The sequence below is a fragment of the Bolinopsis microptera genome, chromosome 13, assembly GCF_026151205.1.
Source record: "Bolinopsis microptera isolate Bmic1 chromosome 13, MBARI_Bmic_1.0, whole genome shotgun sequence".
In the NCBI taxonomy this organism is placed as follows: domain Eukaryota; kingdom Metazoa; phylum Ctenophora; class Tentaculata; order Lobata; family Bolinopsidae; genus Bolinopsis; species Bolinopsis microptera.
This window is the reverse complement of record NC_087084.1, coordinates 13,046,025-13,062,794: the sequence shown is the minus strand read 5'-3', so window position 1 is coordinate 13,062,794 and position 16,770 is coordinate 13,046,025. Positions and strand designations below refer to the sequence as shown.

The 16,770-nt window shown below is 38.0% G+C and overlaps 4 protein-coding genes across 5 annotated transcripts in view; 2 read left to right on the top strand and 2 right to left on the bottom strand.

Annotated features, from left to right (window-relative positions):
* Positions 1–12,008, bottom strand: part of LOC134825072 (DNA ligase 1-like) — an 85,609-nt gene extending 73,601 nt beyond the window's left edge. For both annotated transcript variants that reach the window (XM_063837198.1, XM_063837199.1), the window contains exon 1: positions 11,998–12,008. The gene's annotated coding sequence lies outside the window, so the exon portion shown is untranslated. The remainder of the gene's footprint in view (positions 1–11,997) is intronic.
* The window catches only part of LOC134824674 (Bardet-Biedl syndrome 7 protein homolog), a 638,888-nt gene that overhangs the window by 399,053 nt on the left and 223,065 nt on the right, over positions 1–16,770 (bottom strand). The window lies entirely within an intron of this gene.
* LOC134825073 (hydroxyacyl-coenzyme A dehydrogenase, mitochondrial-like) lies at positions 956–14,319 on the top strand. The gene is made up of 6 exons (XM_063837200.1): positions 956–1,057; positions 1,724–1,910; positions 4,441–4,541; positions 12,246–12,371; positions 13,466–13,628; positions 13,804–14,319. Exons 1-6 carry the CDS (start codon positions 986–988, stop codon positions 14,034–14,036), a joined length of 882 nt encoding a protein of 293 aa, XP_063693270.1. The 5' UTR covers positions 956–985; the 3' UTR covers positions 14,037–14,319.
* Positions 14,642–16,770, top strand: part of LOC134825162 (prothymosin alpha-like) — a 29,426-nt gene continuing 27,297 nt past the window's right edge. Inside the window, exons 1-2 of the mRNA XM_063837310.1 lie at positions 14,642–14,764; positions 14,923–14,992. Of these exons, the coding sequence (XP_063693380.1) occupies positions 14,681–14,764; positions 14,923–14,992 (154 nt within the window). The 5' untranslated portion in view covers positions 14,642–14,680. The remainder of the gene's footprint in view (positions 14,765–14,922; positions 14,993–16,770) is intronic.

The window sequence follows — 16,770 nt, the reverse complement described above, 5'->3', positions numbered from 1 at the left end:
AGAGCTCTTCTAGCAGAGTCACGTGACAGGTACCAGCCAATTGGGACTGTGATTGGTGTTGTGTTGACACTGGATCGTTATTAGTGGTGGGTAGTTAGAGGCACGACGCTAATCTTCTTTGTTGGGCTGGAAGGTGTGAAAAGCGCTGAAATGTATAGCTGTATTTGTAGTGGGAGGTGTATGTGCAGGATTCTTGTGGTCTATTGTTGGAGGGTTACAAGGTTATTGTGCAGACTGCAGGTGATAGGTCTCACTGTGCAGACTGCAGGTGATAGGTCTCACTGTGCAGACTGCAGGTGATAGGTCTCACTGTGCAGACTGCAGGTGATAGGTCTCACTGTACTGTCTGTGGTGGGTTGGAGACGCTCACTAATAATAGGGACCATGGTTTACTGATTATAATATCGCTACTCTGGGATTACCACTTATCAGAGAAACCTTTCTGTTTGTGCCAGAGCAGTTGTAAATCATGAGCAATCATCAGTCTGATAGATTCTAATTAAACAGTGGTAACTTTAGAAGTTCTAATAGAAAACGTGGATAACAACAAGATCAATACTGCATGCTCATTGAAAAGGAGTACATTTCTCCTTATTCTCATAAAATATATAACATAATTAACAATATCTACTTCATCCTGCAGTTATTCGACCCTAGATGATACATTTTTTAATTCTACGATGAAAATAATATGAAGTTCCCATACTTTATGTTTCATATAATCGTAAAATCATAACACCTTAAACCTAAATCACGTAATCTATATATAATAATTGCGACCTGAATTGTCATGCAAAACGCAACTATTTGTAATTCAGTATTGTGCAGGATGTTTGCCACGAGAGGATTAGTAATACAGTATTGTGCAGGATGTTTGCCACGAGAGGATTAGTAATACAGTATTGTGCAGGATGTTTGCCACGAGAGGATTAGTAATACAGTATTGTGCAGGATGTTTGCCACGAGAGGATTAGTAACGGGAGCTATGTCCTGTGCCAGATCTGTCAGTCACGTGACTATTATTGGGGGTGGTCTAATGGGCTCCGGGATAACCCAGGTAAACACCATGTGTTAGTGAAGTACACTTTACTTTTCATACAAAGTTACAACGAATTCATCATGTTATGCATCCTGGGTTTGGACAGGATATGACCCGTTTAAAATATTTCCATCACGTTACATCACATAATTCTCAATAAAAGTAATAGATTTGTACTTGTAGAGTTGTAATTAGTTTAAAACTATGTTTCGAGTATTCTATTAGGCTGTACCAAAATACTAAAGTTTGTCCAAAACGGTGGCCATGGAAACGCGTTGAAAATCAGTTTTTTTCGCTATAACCTTTTAAATAAATGTTTTAGACACATAGTTGACCAATAAGTTGAACATAAACATACACATTTATCATCTTTTAAGCTATTATTCGACTGTCTAGGTGCTATAGTTCTCATGTTATGGCATTTATGGGTCCATGCACCGTCGCGTTAGGCCGTAACCATGGAAACGAGCAGAGCAACCCTAAGATTTTGGAGTAGGGCTCCAAAAAAGTGAACTCTCGGTAACCCAATACAACTTTCTGGAATCGTTCTTTAATTTTGGACAAACGTTAGTATTTTGGTACAGCCTAGTATTCTATTGGTTTACAAACATTAATTTGTTTGAAAATAAATTTAAAGACATTATTTTCTAATGAATTATGTTCAACATGTTCTACCCACCTTAGGTAGCAGCACAAACAGGGCATAGAGTCACACTAGTCGATCTTGACCAAAACATCCTCGATGGAGCCACAGCGCGCATCACCAAGTCTCTTGCGCGTGTCGCCAAGAAGAAGTTCGGGGACGACGCAGATGGAGCTAAAGCTTTCATGGATACCACAATGGGCTCTATTTCTACTGCTACTGATGCTTGTAAGTTCGCTGGATTAGTATCTGGAAAATGTATGTTTATAAATATATTGTAAGTTAGCTTCTTAAAAGGTTTGAACGAGAAGCCGATTTACATTAAGGTTTTAAAGTATGAATTTAAAAGATGTCACGGGAAAATTAAGAACCCCATTTAGATGTTCCAGCTCTTTAAGCTAGAAAGCGTGTGCAAAAATTCGAAGGGAGGTGAAGGATAATGCTTTTAGTGCTAATATTTATTTAAAACCTCGGAAAATGGGAAAAATTGTTCAATTTTCACCATCAGTCTTTTGTCAAATATCAGATTTAATACTTCCAACATGCTCCATTCTTTCAACCCAAACAAAAGTTTAGAAGTGTAACTCGCGAGAGATTTCAATCATGTCGTACCTTTCTCCTCCTCGCAGTTCTTTCTTCGACCAGTATACAAAACTGAGCAAAGTTGCATATTGCCCCATATTGCATAACTCTGTGCTGGTTGTGTTGTTATTATCATCTAATTCATTATTCAGCGGACCGGGGTGACTTTATTTCAAACTTGCATTCTTTATCTTGTGCAATATGTTCCTTACTAGCAACGATAATCCTATCTAAGGTTCGCGTGCTATTTCTTTATGAATAGTTAAAATTCTTCTAGATTTATTGCGACGAGTACTGCAGTTTTGTAAGTAGTTTACGTAGAGCTACTATAACAAACAAAATATTGGAGCAATGCTACTAGAGCCAGCATCCTTTGTTACAGAGACATTATTGCTACAATAATCACGTGGAATCTATTTAGTTTATGTATGTTATGGGAACTATGGTGCTGTAAAAACATCTTTAAGATATATCTCACAAAAATACACCCTCTCCCTTCGTTTGACACACCCTGTATGTTTATTACACTTCTTATTTCAAACACCGAATTAAATTGACAACACTGCAGTAATTGTACGGGTTATGTGTCCGAAAGTAATCAAATAAGAGAAATATGTAAGCTTGGAATGTCCGGCAACGAGTTAAGAATCGAATTAAGTTGGCATATAAATTGGTATATATTATATAAATAATACAATATGTATATATACTTATAAGTATAATTCGAACAATTGAAACAAATCAAATTGGCGGGCAAACGATCCGTTTCATGATATGTATAAAAACAATACCAATCATCAGTGCCAAATAGAATAATGAATTGTAGCGCTATGACATGTTGCTCCTTTATAAAATAATTTTTATCGATCATGAAACATTTTCAAAATTATCAAAATTTACATAATTTACAACTATTTATTAGTTATGCTCCTTCGACTCGTCGTTGTTGAGCACTCTCGTTTGATAACCAGAATCAACAATTAACTCTCAAATACGGATCCTAATTCTACCAGCTTCACGGAACTCAGTAAAGAATTTTCCTCTACCACTACACGAAGGCCAACGCAGTTTACAACTTTAAAAGCCAAAGATATCTTACTACCTTACTTCATAGACAATTTTAAAATTGGGACGGACACAATAAACTTATAAACTGTTTTTTTTGTTTGTAAATTTTGTAAATTTTGATAATTTTGAAAATGTTTCATGATCGATAAAAATTATTTTATAAAGGAGCAACATGTCATAGCGCTACAATTCATTATTCTATTTGGCACTGATGATTGGTATTGTTTTTATACATATCATGAATTCGGATCGTTTGCCCGCCAATTTGATTTGTTTCAATTGTTCGAATTATAATGCTCCTGCTTTTAACTGCAGTCGAGCACTCTCTTTGGGAAACCAAACAACAACTATTTATTAGTTATGCTCCTTCGACTCGTCGTTGTTGAGCACTCTTGTTTGATAACCAGAATCAACAATTAACTCTCAAATACGGATCCTAATTCTACCAGCTTCACGGAACTCAGTAAAGAATTTTCCTCTACCACTACACGAAGGCCAACGCAGTTTACAACTTTAAAAGCCAAAGATATCTTACTACCTTACTTCATAGACAATTTTAAAATTGGGACGGACACAATACGTAAACTGTTTTTTTTGTAAATTTTGTAAATTTTGATAATTTTGAAAATGTTTCATGATCGATAAAAACTATTTTATAAAGGAGCAACATGTCATAGCGCTACAATTCATTATTCTATTTGGCACTGATGATTGGTATTGTTTTTATACATATCATGAAACGGATCGTTTGCCCGCCAATTTGATTTGTTTCAATTGTTCGAATTATAATGCTCCTGCTTAACTGCAGTCGAGCACTCTCTTTGGGAAACCAAACAACAACTATTTATTACTTATAAGTATATATATATATACTTACTTATATATAAATTATATAACTAGTACTGGAGGTGTTATTTTGCAAGATGCAACCTAGAATCTTCTGGCCCAAACATTAACAAATCAATTTTAAACTGATAAAAGCAAACTAAACTATGTCAGTTAGCCGGTAGCCCCCACCCCCCGTTTATGAAAAGAACCTTACACTCTTTTCATTGTTTTTGTTGTTGCTGTAATTGGATGACACAATTAATCGTTATGTTGCTTTCAGGCTCCGTGGTAAAGGACACTGATCTTGTAATAGAAGCAATTGTGGAGAACATGGCTGTGAAACACAGGCTGTTCAAAGAACTGGACTCTGTTGCACCTCAGGTAAAATTATGTAATATTATCAGTTAGATAATGTTATGTAACAAATACAGACCAGAATATTAGAATTACGTGAATAAAATTGCTGAAAGGTATAGAATTTGATTTACATCGGTACGGTCAGCTGTTTTTATAACATATATTAAGTACTACTTTTTCACTATATATTTTCAAGTATTTGATAGCAGTCCTAACTTTTATCATGATAGTTTCTGGGATGACTAGATTAAACACAGCTGAGTATACGTTTATCTTAATAGTGGTGTTCTTAAACTTCAATTTAGGTCGGACCCTACCAGCCTACCTTTTAAGTCAATTTCACGACATAATTCCACGGACTTACTTTCCACGCAGCCTCAGGCTCGTTGGTTTGACATAATTTCTTTAAAAGCAGACCTCGCCGTGTGTGTTGATCTGTTAATTGATTAAAACATGTTACATGTTACATGCGTGACAGACTGACGCGATACAATACCTCTAACCCTGTAGTAACTCATAATGCGTCATAGTTTACAGAGTGTATGTCAGTAAAGTACTGGATTGTTTCATGTAACTCAGATTATGAGTACATTATAATATACAGTCACCCATTTATGTAGCAGACTGATTTATCTTCTGTTAAACGAGACATTTTGCTTGTTTCAGCTCTTTTAATTCAGGGCCAAGGTGACGTATTAGAGTAGCACAGAATCTAGTGACAGTCAGATATTTGCAGTATCAACTAGTGTTAATTTGTCTAGCACTAGATACTGTAACTTTACGAGTAAAGTTGGTAGATTGAGCTAGCCATTGAGGTCATCAATCTGTCACTTTGTCACTTTTTTTACGCCTATGCCATGCCTGTATCAAACATATAATATTTATCCGGTTGAAAGTGGAAGCCATCGTTTAAATCTTTAAATGACTGTAAAAGCAACCTGCAACTAGGGAGACAATACAGTATACACCTGCAATGGCATAGTGACATTTCTGCCAAATAGTGCACTTTATTCTTCAATCAGACTGAAGTAAAACCTGCATATCCATGTGACTAAGGGTTTAATAACTTAATAGGAAACAATTTGCATTTTAAATTTAGGACTCAGCTCACCGAGGTAAGTCACAGACTTCTAGCAGGCACAGTATCTAATTTCACAGACTTCTAGCAGGCACAGTATCTAATTTCACAGACTTCTAGCAGGCACAGTATCTAATTTCACAGACTTCTAGCAGGCACAGTATCTAATTTCACAGACTTCTAGCAGGCACAGTATCTAATTTCACAGACTTCTAGCAGGCACAGTATCTAATTTCACAGACTTCTAGCAGGCACAGTATCTAATTTCACAGACTTCTAGCAGGCACAGTATCTAATTTCACAGACTTCTAGCAGGCACAGTATCTAATTTCACAGACTTCTAGCAGGCACAGTATCTAATTTCACAGACTTCTAGCAGGCACAGTATCTAATTTCACAGACTTCTACCAGGCACAGTATCTAATTTCACAGACTTCTAGCAGGCACAGTATCTAATTTCACAGACTTCTAGCAGGCACAGTATCTAATTTCACAGACTTCTAGCAGGCACAGTATCTAATTTCACAGACTTCTAGCAGGCACAGTATCTAATTTCACAGACTTCTAGCAGGCACAGTATCTAATTTCACAGACTTCTAGCAGGCACAGTATCTAATTTCACAGACTTCTAGCAGGCACAGTATCTAATTACAGACTTCTAGCAGGCACAGTATCTAATTTCACAGACTTCTAGCAGGCACAGTATCTAATTTCACAGACTTCTAGCAGGCACAGTATCTAATTTCACAGACTTCTAGCAGGCACAGTATCTAATTACAGACTTCTAGCAGGCACAGTATCTAATTTCACAGACTTCTAGCAGGCACAGTATCTAATTTCACAGACTTCTAGCAGGCACAGTATCTAATTTCACAGACTTCTAGCAGGCACAGTATCTAATTTCACAGACTTCTAGCAGGCACAGTATCTAATTTCACAGACTTCTAGCAGGCACAGTATCTAATTTCACAGACTTCTAGCAGGCACAGTATCTAATTTCACAGACTTCTAGCAGGCACAGTATCTAATTTCACAGACTTCTAGCAGGCACAGTATCTAATTTCACAGACTTCTAGCAGGCACAGTATCTAATTTCACAGACTTCTAGCAGGCACAGTATCTAATTTCACAGACTTCTAGCAGGCACAGTATCTAATTTCACAGACTTCTAGCAGGCACAGTATCTAATTACAGACTTCTAGCAGGCACAGTATCTAATTTCACAGACTTCTAGCAGGCACAGTATCTAATTTCACAGACTTCTAGCAGGCACAGTATCTAATTTCACAGACTTCTAGCAGGCACAGTATCTAATTACAGACTTCTAGCAGGCACAGTATCTAATTTCACAGACTTCTAGCAGGCACAGTATCTAATTTCACAGACTTCTAGCAGGCACAGTATCTAATTTCACAGACTTCTAGCAGGCACAGTATCTAATTTCACAGACTTCTAGCAGGCACAGTATCTAATTTCACAAACTTCTAGCAGGCACAGTATCTAATTACAGACTTCTAACAGGCACAGTATCTAATTTCACAGACTTCTAGCAGGCACAGTATCTAATTTCACAGACTTCTAGCAGGCACAGTATCTAATTTCACAGACTTCTAGCAGGCACAGTATCTAATTTCGCAGACTTCTAGCAGGCACAGTATCTAATTTCACAGACTTCTAGCAGGCACAGTATCTAATTTCACAGACTTCTAGCAGGCACAGTATCTAATTTCACAGACTTCTAGCAGGCACAGTATCTAATTTCACAGACTTCTAGCAGGCACAGTATCTAATTTCACAGACTTCTAGCAGGCACAGTATCTAATTTCACAGACTTCTAGCAGGCACAGTATCTAATTTCACAGACTTCTGATTTGATTTCATTTGAAACTTTTACAAAATAGCAAATATACAAATGTACAGCAAATCGAACAAACATATAAAATGGGCCGAAATGTATAAATGCTATAAAGCGTGGGTCAGTGAAACAAGTACAGAGGACAACTTTTAAAACACGATGTTTATGGCCGCCCAAAGTCTCAATAACGTCACCTCCACCTAGAAATAAAATTATGAAATATGAAGTGTGAAACAAATTATGAAATATGAAGTGTGAAACAATCAAGAAATAGAGTATATAATTTATAAAATTGTCTCTCAAATACAAATAACGTCCGAAAACTATTAAGATACCCAATACTCATTCAAATACTGATCAGTGTCCGAGAGACATGAATTGCTTCATGGTGGTTTCTTTTCACGGCTACAGACTTTCCCGTACCGGATATAGTGGTCGAGATGAGTCTGTTCAGCCCTCTTCTTCTTCAGGTCAGTAACCAGATGTTTCCTCGTTGCTCGTTCTTCACTAGATCTATCTGGACAGATGCATACATTTTTGTGGGTCTCAACTAGCCTCAGTCTCCCTGTTTTCATCAGAATCTGTTGAACCGCTGTTGAGCTTGGGACAGTGATCTTGACTGGTCGGATAGTCGTACTACCTGGCCTCTTCCTGCCGACTCTAGTCGCTTCGAAGTGAGGTTTCTCCCCAATCTCCTCCAGAACTGCGGTTACTAGCGCTGGAAGCTGTTCTCCCTCTTCTTCTTTCAACCCAAACACAATCAGGTTCTTGCTCCTGTCTTCCTCTGCAGCCACACTCTTCATCACCTTCTTCAGGATGTTACTGTTGCAGACCGTACCACTTGCACTGTTCTGTTGTACAGTTGCACTGTAGCTCTTAATCCCTGACTCCACCGTTGTTTGCACTGTCTCCTTAACCGACGTCTTAAACAACTGTAGTTCTTTGTCCTTCTGCACAAGCAGCTGGCCCTGCAGCCTGATCACCTTATCCTTGTCTTCTAACGCTTCCGTCTTCAAGAAATAGATGATCTCCTCCATTTTAGCCATCTGGCATTCATGCCGTTGAACGAGGTCTATTGCTTCCACAAGCCGAAGTGCCAGATGCTTTTTATATACAGTTGGAGCCATAAAAATTTCTCTGTCCATATCTCCACAAATATCTCTGTCGTCGATTTTCAGTTCTTTTCCCAGCGCAATGAACCACTTAGTAACACTGTCCTTCAATTTTGTCTGTTCATCATACTCGAATCCTTGAATTTGGTCCAGAGATTGGGTCACCTTACGATCATCCTCCATAGTGTACTTGTATAGGAATGTACAAGTACACACGCAAAGGCTAACTACGCGGTAGCAGCAAACTGAACTTATCGCAATTTACAAAAGATGCAGGCACAGTATCTAATTTCACAGACTTCTAGCAGGCACAGTATCTAATTTCACAGACTTCTACCAGGCACAGTATCTAATTTCCTTTACATCATCATTCACCATTAAAAGTTTCTAATAATATATTGGCTTTCGTGAAATTGTATTATTATATTATAATAGATATAGAAATGTTTTAAAAGTGACTTTATTAATATTATGTATGTTTACCAATGCTCTCCACTGCTCGGCTGACTCGTTTCTATAGTGTCAGTGATGGCGTTAATTTGTCTAGAGGTATTCAGTGAGATATGATAGGGATATTATAATATATATTATGCTCTGATGAGATCATCTCTCATTTAAGAAGTATACTAGTTGCTGATCATTCACTGTGTACACATAACGTTGTCACTCGATTTATCTTAAGTAATGAAGAAACAAAGTGGAATTGTGACCCGACGCTCGGATGCTTTTTTCAATCTCTTCGCTGCAAAGCGTGCCTTTATGTTGGGCACTAGATACACATCGTGTTTATGATATCATCTTTAAGATAGTAATAGGTGATAAACGTTGTTGTTTATGTAAATATTACATTAACAGTTAACACACTGCATACAGTATACAGTATACAGTGTATACTATGTACTGTATATAATACGACGGACTTAGTGTCTTGGTAGTCGGTGAGGTGTTATGTAGATAAACCAATATCCTGCCAGCATCATGAGTTACTATGTGTGTTACACAAAGTGTGTTACATTGTTACATAGAGACAGAGTGTGTTACAGGGAGTGTGTTACAGGGAGTGTGTTACAGGGAGTGTGTTACAGGGAGTGTGTTATAGGGAGTGTGTTACAGGGAGTGTGTTACAGGGAGTGTGTTACAGGGAGAGTGTTACAGGGAGTGTGTTACAGGGAGTGTGTTACAGGGAGTGTGTTACAGGGGGTGTGTTACAGGGAGTGTGTAACAGGGAGTGTGTTACAGGGAGTGTGTTACAGGGAGAGTGTTACAGGGAGTGTGTTACAGGGAGAGTGTGTTACAGGGAGTGTGTTACAGGGAGTGTGTTACAGGGAGTGTGTTACAGGGAGTGTGTTAGAGGGAGTGTGTTAGAGGGATTGTGTTAGAGGGAGTGTGTTAGAGGGAGAGTGTTACAGGGAGTGTGTTACAGGGAGTGTGTTACAGGGAGTGTGTTACAGGGAGTGTGTTACAGGGAGTGTGTTACAGGGAGTGTGTTACAGGGAGTGTGTTACAGGGAGTGTGTTACAGGGAGTGTGTTACAGGGAGTTTGTTACAGGGAGTGCGTTACAGGGAGTGTGTTACAGGGAGTGTGTTACAGGGAGTGTGTTACAGGGAGTGTGTTACAGGGAGTGTGTTACAGGGAGTGTGTTACAGGGAGTGTGTTACAGGGAGTGTGTTACAGGGAGTGTGTTACAGGGAGTGTGTTACAGGGAGTGTTTTAGAGGGAGTGTGTTAGAGGGAGTGTGTTAGAGGGATTGTGTTAGAGGGGGTGTGTTAGAGGGAGAGTGTTACAGGGAGTGTGTTACAGGGAGTGTGTTACAGGGAGTGTGTTACAGGGAGTGTGTTACAGGGAGTGTGTTACAGGGAGTGTGTTACAGGGAGTGTGTTACAGGGAGTGCGTTACAGGTAGTGTGTTACAGGGAGTGTGTTACAGGGAGTGCGTTACAGGGAGTGTGTTACAGGGACTGTGTTACAGGGAGTGTGTTACAGGGAGTGTGTTACAGGGAGTGTGTTACAGGGAGTGTGTTACAGGGATAGTGTTACAGGGATAGTGTTACAGGGAGTGTGTTACAGGGAGTGTGTTTCAGGGAGTGAGTTACAGGGAGTGTGTTACAGGGAGTGTGTTACAGGGAGTGTGTTACAGGGAGTGTGTTACAGGGAGTGCGTTACAGGTAGTGTGTTACAGGGACTGTGTTACAGGGAGTGTGTTACAGGGAGTGTGTTACAGGGAGTGTGTTACAGGGAGTGTGTTACAGGGAGTGTGTTACAGGGAGTGTGTTATAGGTAGTGTGTTACAGGGAGTGTGTTACAGGGAGTGTGTTACAGGGAGAGTGTTACAGGGAGTGTGACAGGGAGTGTGTTACAGGGAGTGTGTTACACGGAGTGTGTTACAGGGAGTGTGTGGTGTGTGACAGAAGAATTTCCTTGTTACAGCCTACTTGTGGCGGAGATTGGGATTTTGTTTCTTGCCTACTTCCAAGGATTTTACAACTATAACAATAAAATATATGAACAAGTTTACTACTTAGTTACTTAGTTACTTAGTTACTCAGTTACTTAGTTACTTACATACTTAGTTACTTAGTTACTTAGTTACTAAGTTACATAGTTTCTCAGTTACTTAGTTACTTAGTTACTCAGTTACTTAGTTACCTAGTTACTTAGTTACTCAGTTACTTAGTTACTTAGTTAATTAGTTACTTAGTTACTTAGTTATTTAGTTACTTAGTTATTTAGTTACTTAGTTACTTAGTTACTTAGTTACTTAGTTCCTGCCACAAAATGTCACACATCTGCATGATTTGAGCGAGCTCGGTCGTTTACTAGTATTACATAAGTTAGATATACAATAATTTCAGTGAATTTAAAACAGATGGTTTTTTGGCCAAAAAACCAACTACCAAAGCTAACTGCTAATGTTTAATCTTGACACATACATGTTGTTCGTCTATTTCTTCTGTGAATCCACTGTGCAACTCACCCCTAATCTTATAATAAAGACACCCTCTTAATCTCCAAATGACGAACCATCATCACACAATGTACACACAGGATGAGAATAGAACACACGTTTTAACATACCCATGTAAATTGTTAAGGTAATGTTCATTTCCGTGTTGCGGAGTATTGACATTTTAAGTGTGCTGTGTAACCCTATATCAGGGGGTGGTAGTACATCCCTTGGTGGGTGGTAGTACATTCCTTGTGTCATGTGTATGTCAAATATTTAGTAGATAAGTTAGGTGCATTATTACACTCTGCAGTTCGGGAGACAGTTCCCGGGTGTACAATTGCTCGTATTTTCAGTGAATGAAAAGTTTGTTTCTTGGTATCATCTCAAATTATAGTTTGGATTTGTTAGTAGATTGTGAGGAGTGAGTAGAGGGGTGGGGGTGTGGCCGGGGCCAGGGGGGGGGGGGGGGGGGCATCCTGATGAGCTGCCAAATTATTTGTAAGGGCAGCGTAGAAACATGTCGGTGAATTTAGAGACATCAAATAAAGTTGATCATGTGAATTGGACTTGAATGACATGATATTAAAAAATGATGTTGGAAAATGACTGAATTTATAAGTAATTTAATTTTGAAGACCCCTTGGCCTTCTGATTTACATAAATAGGAACCTTTTTATTTCATTAATTGATTAATTACACAACTTAGTAGCATTTATTAACCAATTATTAATTTCAGAGTGTTATCTTTACAAGTAACACTTCGTCCTTGTCTATTGCTGAGATCGCAGAGGTAACCTCACGAAAAGACAGATTTGGGGGTTTACATTTCTTCAACCCTGTTCCAGTCATGAAACTGCTGGAGGTTTGTACTTATATCTTTATACTACAGTGCCACCTCTAAATTATTTCTACATATTTGTAAATAATTGGAATTGTTTTGGACTTAAATTATTTCATGATTACTACTATTATGTATTCAATAAAGTAGTTGACACTTTTGTATCCTTACCAGGACAGTTTATTTCTTTGAGTAAATTGACATCTTATTGTGGCAATTCATTTGTTTCGATTTGCAGACATTTCATTATTTTCACGAATATAATCGCCGTCCTTTTGCGATGAATAAATAAGTGTTCCGTCATTTTCTCATCTCAAAAAATTGGGAAAATTAGTTTCTCGTGCCTGTCGTAAGACTGCGACAATTTTGTTACCTTCTACGTGTCATGACGTCACACCACGTGTCATGACGTCACACCACGTGTCATGACGTCACACCACGTGTCATGACGTCACACCACTTAGTTTCTCGTGCCTGTCGTAAAACTGCGACAATTTTGTTACCTTCTACGTGTCATGACGTCACACCACGTGTCATGACGTCACACCACGTGTCATGACGTCACACCAATTAGTTTCTCGTGCCTGTCGTAAAACTGCGACAATTTTGTTACCTTCTACAGTGTGTGGTATCCTGGTGTTTAGCAACCCCTAAAAATGTACAGATAATAGATCAAAATACCATCGTACGTAATGCTGTGAGAATTCAATTTGGCTGTACATGTTTAGGAATAGTTTGACAGCTTTTATCTTTATTTATTATTATAAAACTTTATTCAAATAAATAAATTGTATAAACAAATTAAAAATCTGATAAGTAACCTACTAAAACTAAAATAACTTTCTCCACTTAGGTCTGTCTTGGGCTAACAAATTCAAATTATAAATATCTTCTGTATTTACAAGCTTTTATCTTTTAAGACACAAAATTAAATTATAGCAAAATTGAAAAATTGACTTTGAAAGCAACTTTCACAATCTTCATTGATGCACTTTAATTCATTAACCGATATCGGATTACATTTTAGTACCGCTGATCTGACATTATTTACATTGCTAATATCTGATTCATTTTTGTATTTAAACTTGTAAAACTTTAAACTGATAAAAACTAAACAGGTAGTGAAAACAGCGGACACATCTGCCGAGACACTTTCAGCCCTGACAGCATTCGGAAAGAAGCTGGGAAAAGTAACTGTGGAGTGCTCTGATACCCCCGGGTTTATTGTTAACCGATTGTTGGTGCCAAATTTGGCTGAGGCCATCAAAATGCTGGAAAGAGGTATGCATTTGGGGGAAATTTCAGAGAATTTTAAACATTTTATACTTCATATTCAAAGATTTCCTACCATTTTGAAGGAAGGGTTTGGTAGGAGGTTTGACACATATTACTGAAATATATTTTGGCGAAAACAAATAAAAATAATGAGAAATGATTGAACCCGTATCAATTTCAGGTGTTGCCTCCGCGCAAGATATTGACACAGCAATGAAGCTAGGTGCTGGTCACCCAATGGGTCCCCTCCAACTTGCTGACTATGTTGGACTCGACACATGTTGCTTTATCCTTGATGGGTGGAGCGAGAAATACCCTGATGTTGAGCTCTTCAAAACACCAGAGTCTCTCAAAAAGCTGGTTTCAGAGGGAAAGCTTGGTAATAAGACTGGCGAGGGTTTTTATAAGCATTAAAAGTTTTCGTTAAATAGATTGCAGACTCCTGGTTTAAGTTCTGTATTTATAAATTCGGGTTTTTTATGTAGAAGATAGATTTAGAATTTATAATTATATAAAAGAATGAAATCTAACCCGTGACCAGATATGATTCGATATTAATAATAATCTTTAACCCCTTAATTTAACTTCCTTTTGGGAATTATAGTTTCGATTGTATCAGATTTTGTTAATTTTTGGAATGATCATATAATTTATTGTTTATGCATGTATATTATGCTAAATATCATGAATGTAATTCGTTCTGGTAACTTTCCTGCATTCCATGTCATTGGCACAGTGTCGGTACACTAATATATTCACATGTTCGTATGCGGCGAAGACAAAGTTTCAATATCTATCGAAGATGCTTCGCGCGCATGCATGCGCGTTCTATGCCTGATTTGATAGATCGCTGGTCTCGTTTAAGTCTGAATTTTAGTCGATGAATTTGTGAATGTATTAAATTAACTAGCTCATATTCTGTGATTGCATAACTGAACCCGAAACAAATTTTAGATTTTAGATTCGCTTGATCGTATTCGTATCAACCCTGATCGATAACTGTTTGAATTACTAGCATGGCGGCGTCAAGATCAAGACGAGCCAACGCCGGCTGTCGGATGAAGGAGGTAATGGAAAAGAACGAAGCTGACCCTTTCTACTCTGGTTTGTACGGAGGATTCTATGACGAGGAAAACGACGCTGTAAGTTGATTAACCATTGTAATTCATTGAAATCTTAAATACATTTTCTACCTCAGAAACTGAAAATGAGTCCCGGCTACAGAAAGCCATTATTTATTTAGATTATATTACTGATACCGTAGTTACTAGTTAAATGTTTTCATGTTTAAAATACCCAGGATTACAAGTGCTCCTATAAGAACGGTAAAAAAGCGGGCGCAAAGAAAGACAAGTCAGATCAGAACTCAGGTGAGATCTCGTTTATAAAATTACTCGACATATTATACATTGTATTATACATATTATACATGACATAAATACACGTTATATATAATTCGTCTGAGGTCACTTTAGTAATTAACCCTTTTGTTTACCCATCTTGATCATCTGTTTTCTCACCATGTCCAATGTCATCTTGCACATCTTGGTGTGAGTTATCAGTTCTCTTCCTTTGTTCAATGTCCTCTTGATCTTGATCATCAGTCTTTTTCTCACCATGTCCAATGTCATCTTGCCCATCTTGGTATGAGTTATCAGTGTTCTCGCCTCGTTCAATGTGAACTTGCACATTTTGAACTGAGTTATCAGTGCTCTTCCTTTGTTCAATATCCTTTTGATCTTGATCATCAGTCTTTTTCTCACCATGTCCAATTTCATCTTGCACATCTTGGTGTGAGTTATCAGTGTTCTCGTCTCGTTCAATGTGAACTTGCACATTTTGAACTGAGTTATCAGTTCTCTTGCTTTGTTCAATATCCTCTTGATCTTGATCATCAGTCTTTTTCTCACCATGTTCAATGTCATCTTGCACATCTTGGTGTGAGTTATCAGTTTTCTTGCTTCGTTCAATGTGAACTTGCACATTTTGAACTGAGTTATCAGTGCTCTTCCTTTGTTCAATATCGTCTTGATCATCAGTCTTTTTATTACCATGTCCAATGTCATCTTGCCCATCTTGGTATGAGTTATCAGTGTTCTCGCCTCGTTCAATGTGAACTTGCACATTTTGAACTGAGTTATCAGTTCTCTTCCTTTGTTCAATATCCTTTTGATCTTGATCATCAGTCTTTTTCTTACCATGTCCAATGTCATCTTGCACATCTTGGTTTGAGTTATCAGTTTTCTTGCTTCGTTCAATGTGAACTTGCACATTTTGAACTGAGTTATCAGTGCTCTTCCTTTGTTCAATATCGTCTTGATCTTGATCATCAGTCTTTTTCTTACCATGTCCAATGTCATCTTGCACATCTTGAACTGTGCTATGGGTTTTCTCGCTTCCTTCAATGTGAACTTGCACATTTTGAACTGAGTTATCAGTTTTCTTGCTTTGTTCAATATCCTTTTGATCTTGATCATCAGTTTTTTTCTTACCATGTCCAATGTCATCTTGCACATCTTGAACTGAGTTATCAGTTTTCTTGCTTTGTTCAATATCCTTTTGATCTTGATCATCAGTTTTTTTCTTACCATGTCCAATGTCATCTTGCACATCTTGAACTGTGCTATGGGTTTTCTCGCTTCCTTCAATGTCATCTTGCACATCTTGAACTGTGCTATGGGTTTTCTCGCTTCCTTCAATGTCATCTTGCACATCTTGAACTGTGCTATGGGTTTTCTCGCTTCCTTCAATGTCATCTTGCACATCTTGAACTGTGCTATGGGTTTTCTCGCTTCCTTCAATGTCATCTTGCACATCTTGAACTGTGCTATGGGTTTTCTCGCTTCCTTCAATGTCATCTTGCACATCTTGGTGTGAGTTATCAGTTTTCTTGCTTCGTTCAATGTGAACTTGCACATTTTGAACTGAGTTATCAGTTTTCTTGCTTTGTTCAATATCCTTTTGATCTTGATCATCAGTTTTTTTCTTACCATGTCCAATGTCATCTTGCACATCTTGAACTGAGTTATCAGTTTTCTTGCTTTGTTCAATATCCTTTTGATCTTGATCATCAGTTTTTTTCTTACCATGTCCAATGTCATCTTGCACATCTTGAACTGTGCTATGGGTTTTCTCGCTTCCTTCAATG

Bases quoted from the DNA above. Each gene is read 5' to 3' on its own strand.
- LOC134825073 (XM_063837200.1), top strand. From the start codon at position 986: ATGTCCTGTGCCAGATCTGTCAGTCACGTGACTATTATTGGGGGTGGT. The intron at 4,542-12,245 runs GTAAAATTATGT...TATTAATTTCAG, and splicing joins TGGACTCTGTTGCACCTCAG to AGTGTTATCTTTACAAGTAA. The intron at 13,629-13,803 runs GTATGCATTTGG...TATCAATTTCAG, and splicing joins CATCAAAATGCTGGAAAGAG to GTGTTGCCTCCGCGCAAGAT.